Raw genomic sequence first — 6,000 nt, 5'->3', positions numbered from 1 at the left:
CTGAATCTGCTACTGTCTTGACTGAACAAAGAAAGTAAGACACAAGGAGAAAGCAGCTTATAATTATGCAGTATATGTTTGCTCGACTGTATTTATCTTGTATCTGGTCTACTTACCTAGAATTGCCACACTGAAGCTTGTGTAGGCCATAATGTGAGCCTAGGCTGCATAAGGAAATATAGAACAAACTTTTTAGAAGCATAGTTTTTATATGATATATATAATACGCTACCGTACCATTTTGTTTTTTCTAAGATTTTTACATTTCGGTAACTTCTATCAGTAGAATAGTAGCAACAATGTTCACTCCAACTCGGAAGAAAAAATCTTCGCTTTCAAATCGACGCTCTGTGATCACTCCACGTGGCGCAGCTTTACAGAATGTGTCTCGAACTTCTCTACTGAGAAGATCCATTGCGACGAGGTTTGTATCAACCTTTGACTAATTTTTATTTTATTTGCAGCAGACAAAATTGGGGGCTTGTAGGTTTTAAATCGCCTGCGATTTTATAAGTGAGAAGTACAGGAGACTTTGCCGACCATTGGGCATTGGCGGCTTAAAACTGACAAGCGTCCAAAATTGTTCATAGCAAAAATAAAATTAAAAAACTTAGCGCTATTACAAACTGACGTGTTATATACATGATGATTGGATACTATTCAATATCAACACCTTGTCATGATGGAACCACATATCGATTTTCAAGATTTTTTTACTTTTTAGAAATTCATTAAACATTTCAACAACTTCATTGCTTGGTTCGCCTACAGTCACTACGGTTTTTGGATCAACCCACCACTTGATTGAATCATATGATTCTTCTATTCCAGTATTGATAACGGAAGCAATTGCTCTTGCTGATGGTAATTATTTTATAATGACAGCTGTCATTCAGCAATGAACATTACTATTTTAAATTTATTTTATTTATTTGACTTTGACATCGAACAAGTACAACCATACGCGCCGACTTCCGGGGGGCGGCGCCCCCCGTAAATTTATGGCTGAGGGGCAACAAAAATGGTTTATTACAAGTGGTGTTTCAAAGATAAAACACTTCGCGAAAGAGATTTTGATCATTTAAAGTTAAACGGACTTAAAGAATGCCGAAAGCGTAAAATAGCCTACGTTGCTCTTGCCCGCAAAACAGCAGTTGATCGCATGGCTTTCTCATACGGTATGGAAATTTCAAAGTAGATGGTAGAGTAACTTACGCTGCTGGAATACCAGTGGAATAGGCACGCAACTATTCACGGCAATATTAACCCTTTGAGGACTATTAAATTTTCCCAAAAAAATATTTATGTAGAATTTGTTATTGCTAATCCCATTGTTTTCTGTCTTGTCTGATGTCTTTTCAACGTTTCTTGACAGTGGCCCAATAGATAGATAAATTTACGCTGTTGGAAAGTAGCCTACTGGTTTTAGGCATTCACTGCATTTAGTTTAACCTCTAGGTATCGTTGCGTGTTTTAATTCTGATTCTTGCTGCTTTACTTTACTCATTTTATCAGTATGTTTTTGTGTTGTGCCATCGTTGCTGAACAGGTTGTGTTAACCTGTTTTAGCCACCTTGATAAAGTCAGTCGTGCTGACTGACGAAACGTCGGAAATACAAAAGCTAGTTATCATCTTTAACATCACGAGGTAACCTAGCATATAGTCACCAGAAGAACGCAAACTAATTTTATTAGAATTTGTTTGTTTACTCTTCAAATGTCATATAAACAACACCTACGCAAAAAAAAATTGAAAAAGGATGTCTATCCTGAAATTAAACATAGATATCCAATGCTACGCTAGGGTATCAGCAGTGGTAAATTTTTATAGTTAACTGGGGGGTAATCGGCCTAATTTCATGGGACACATGTGTCCCAGCGGTCCTCAAAGGGTTAAGTAAACCAGCTAAATTAGACGCGCTATTTTCAACAAGGTCTTCCCCGCCGTGAGATCAATTATGATTCAACAGAACGCATTGTTTTGTTCGCAATGTGTGAGAATCGAAAACCGATAAAAGAAAAGGTGTTTAATGGTCTTGGTCGCAGATATTGCTTGCATTAACGACGTCTCTTACCGCTATTATCACCTAGCTAACCTGACATCATTGTTTTATGCGGCCGTTCAGGTTTTACATCAACTTCAACGATCATGGAATGTTACGTAATAAGAACGATTACATATATCCTACACGCAAAAATTAAAAAAACTGATCTCTTAAAACAGCTCCTTCCGCTGTTTTGTGTCGTGAGCTTTGCATATTGTTCAACAAGTGCATAAAGTTTAGTATTGACAAGATATCATTAAATTTGAAAATTAAGTTTGAATCACCACAAATAAACGTATTCAAAACTTTTAGTTCGGCCGACGCCATTACACACTCCGTAATCTACGTCGGCAATGATTTTGCAGCAGCAAAAATGTGTTCGTTTCTCGGCAGCCGATTTGTAGCAAGAATTGACAGCGATATACACGTGTTTCGCCCATGAGGCTGGGCTCATCAGTATCGCACCGTATTCTGCCACAAATTTATTCGACCACCGCTTTACCAGTCAGTTTCTGCTCGCTGTACTAGCGAGTGCTCAGCCTTGTGCTGATAGCCGGGAAGAACGCCCCTTTCTTTACAAAAATGTGTTCATTTTGAAAACTGCCGAGCTTGTCCCGTGTATAAGTTGAATCTGTCTTTGTGTATAAGTTGAATCACTTGCGAACATCAACCTATACTTGAATCTTAGCTCTTGTTTGATAAGCTTCGTTTCGCATCGGAATGGCCCGTTTCGGTGAGTCCGATTCGGTGAGTCCGATTCGGTGAGTCCGATCCCTTAACGGGGGATTTTTTCAATTTTTTTTTTTAATTATTGGGTACTGTAGCCTAATTATCATTGCCGTTTTAGGGTTAGGGGTTTGGGGTTAGGGTTAGGGGTTAAAGGTTAGGAACTCACCGAATCAGACTCACCGAATCGGACTCACCGAATCGGACTCACCGAATAGTAGCAGACCCGTTTCGCATACGTATTTTGTATAATTTCGTATGTTACTGACGGGGGGGACCACTTAAAGGTGCTTGTCTTCCTCCCCTATACTTGAATATATACGCCATACGGTATTCGATAAAAGATTATAAAGACTTTCGATAAAAAACAGAAGAGAAAACACTTCGCCGTTGTTAACGCTTTGAAGGTAAGTAATTAACAAAACGAGCGAAACGAAGCTAATAAAACTGATAGCGGGTTTCCACTCTGCTTTCGGTGAAGCGGTGGCCATGTGCTCCAACCAGTTGTTTTATTTCAATATCTTGGACTGGATCGTCATGCTATTGTCTGATTGTTTATCTATTTTTTTAACGTAATATGCCAAATTGGATATTTTTTGTCACTTTAATATGGTTTAACGTGTAAAACATACGGTAACCCAAATTTATCATATTACTGGGACATACCACTACTACATCCAAGCTGGCGATGACTGTCATTTTTGCATTAATTCAACGTTAGCCAACGTTGGATCGGTGTGGAAGTGGCGAGTTTAGCTGACAGGGGTCTAAAATTATCGCTTTATCAACGCAAGTTTTATCAAAGCACGCTTGATATCTTTAAGACGTAACTTCCCTGGGTATAATTGAATTTCCGCAAGAAGATGATGTTGTTTTTTGCTAGTTTGATTTATTTGTTTTTTGTCATTGTTTCATGTCGTCAAGTTATAGCCTATCTATTTTGTGAGTCGTGCAAGGCCTGGTGCGTTGCGCTTGAAATGGCTTTGCCCGTGGTAGGATTTCTTTGTGGGGTTTTCTTTGCCTGCCTTGCTCTTTGCTATGAGCTAAACGCATCAAGACGTGTTCCCCTTACGACCATCAGCACTCTTGATAACGCACCATGGCCGATCTTCATAGCAACTGTCCATACAAATCTTCAATATATCAGCTAAAGTTATGTAGGCTAATAAAGTTATAGCCTATATAATATATGTTTATTTGTTTTGTAACATTTTTTATTTTTTTTATTTTCCCTTTATATCTTAAATTTTTCTGAAGGTGTTGCGACCGTGCCAAATTTTTTTTCAACTCAATAACTTACTTCGATCACAAGCACGTTTTAACGTTCGCGTTTTGTCGCTTCTACCTTTTTCTTGACCTTTGCTATGTTGACGTGTATTGTTTTGATATGATGGTCAGAAATAAAAAAACAACTGAACTGAGATCATGATTTTTGCGTTTTATTTCGATAACTTCACTGTCTTGATCGTTGGTATTCACTCGCATGAAAAGGAAATGAATCGGCTTGTTTTCCAACTGTTCCAATTATGAGCTAACAATATCAAAATTTTTACGACGAGGCGTACTGCATGCGTAAAACTAATCGTTTCAAGCAGCGGTTCTAATAAATTCGGTTTGCTACCTAGGTGTCAATATAAGCAAGACACTAAGCTTAATCAAAGACTATTTTAATTGAGTAAAATAGCGTTATGATTATGACGTCATCACCTTTCTCGCCCCCCAAGGTTTTTTGAAAAGTCGGCGCCTATGAGTACAACTATACCACACGTTCTGTACCAAGGTTAGGATTCTGGGAAATCCTGATTGCAAAATCCTCAGGTTTTGATCGTGTATTTTTTGTCTTGACGCCAAGATTATATGTCTAAACTTTGCAAATAAGAAGTCAGACACCTTGAAAAGGTTACATTATCTCTTGAAAATCATGAAATATAAACTTGTTATTAATGTTAATGTCTACATGAGTTACGTTTATCTTGAAATTTTCACTTTTTTCTTTGACATAGACGTATCTGAAGTATCAGTGAAGATTAGCAGCAATGGTTGGTCTTGGCTTGTCAGCGGTCAAAAGTTATTTGTGTGGTCGCACCAGAGTGGGATGTCAAGGGTAAATACAATTTTTTGATCTTGTTAAAACACTTTTTGTTACAAATCGCTTATTCTACATTTTTGAAGATTTCCAACCATCACTTCTTTTGTGGATAAGCTTTTAACCGATATGTTTGATTTTATTGTAGTTATTTAAAGTTAAAAACAAATAAAAAGTCTGATAAGTCTTTTGAACTCATTGCCTTACTTGATCCATAAATTACAATTTATTCGAAGTGTGTATATTTAATTTACAGATTCCGACTTGCAAAGAACTAACTTTGCGAACTGTGGAGGATGAAGATTTTTATTTGTCGGGGCTAGTTGCTGTCGACTACAATGAAGACACCGGTTGCATCTCGGTTCTTGCAGTTTCAAACTTTGGCCAGGCAATGTACTGGCCGAATATTCTTGTTTCCACCATGGCAAGTGGGGAACTCAAGGTTGACTTTGGAAGTCAAAACACAAACTGCTTCAGTGTTATTTCTGCACAGGTAATAAAAATGTGACATGTTTGAAGAGATACAGTCTGTATCAAGCTTTTGCTTATCAAGCTTATTCATACAACTCCAGTTTAAAGGGGTAATGTGCTCAAATATTTAAAAAAAAATATGTTTTTTTCCATTTTGTGTTTATGTTGGTTTTAGATAGTTTAAGTCTACTTCTATAAAATAAACCCATAAAACTTGGAATATGTGGCCTATAAGACATTGAAATTCAATTTTTGCGAAGGCCACTCTTATTTTTGACAATCGATATATTGCGTTTGGTTAGCATTTTATTGCTAACTTTGCATGTTGTTTTATCGTTATTTGTCCCCTTTCAAAAAGAATAAAGTTTAATCAAATTTCCCATAATGCACTGAATGTGTTTATACAGAAAAGCTGACTGTGCATGTTCACTTGTTATGTATTTCCAGTCGTATATACTTTACGGGTCTGCTACTATTCGGTGAGTCCGATTCGGTGAGAGCCTTTTTCGGTGAGAGCCCTATTCGGTGATTTTTTTGAATTTTTTTTTGAAAATTATGAGGTAGGCCTACCGTAGCCTAATTAAAACCCCTAACCCCAAAACCCCAAACCCCCTAACCTCAAACCCAAAAACCAAACCCCCAAAAACCCAAACCCCCAAAAACCCAAAAACC

At 37.4% G+C, this 6,000-nt stretch overlaps 1 protein-coding gene across 1 annotated transcript in view; it reads left to right on the top strand.

Moving 5' to 3' along the window:
- Nucleotides 1-275: 275 nt before the first annotated feature.
- The window catches only part of LOC145780904 (nuclear pore complex protein Nup133-like), a 31,030-nt gene continuing 25,305 nt past the window's right edge, over nt 276-6,000 (top strand). Inside the window, exons 1-4 of the mRNA XM_082592564.1 lie at nt 276-424; nt 725-864; nt 4,775-4,875; nt 5,114-5,350. Of these exons, the coding sequence (XP_082448690.1) occupies nt 300-424; nt 725-864; nt 4,775-4,875; nt 5,114-5,350 (603 nt within the window). The 5' untranslated portion in view covers nt 276-299. The remainder of the gene's footprint in view (nt 425-724; nt 865-4,774; nt 4,876-5,113; nt 5,351-6,000) is intronic.

This window comes from Aplidium turbinatum, chromosome 12 (assembly GCF_918807975.1).
Source record: "Aplidium turbinatum chromosome 12, kaAplTurb1.1, whole genome shotgun sequence".
Classification (NCBI taxonomy): Eukaryota; Metazoa; Chordata; class Ascidiacea; order Aplousobranchia; family Polyclinidae; genus Aplidium; species Aplidium turbinatum.
Note: the sequence above shows the minus strand (reverse complement) of the source record. Positions and strands in the feature narration are given on the sequence as shown.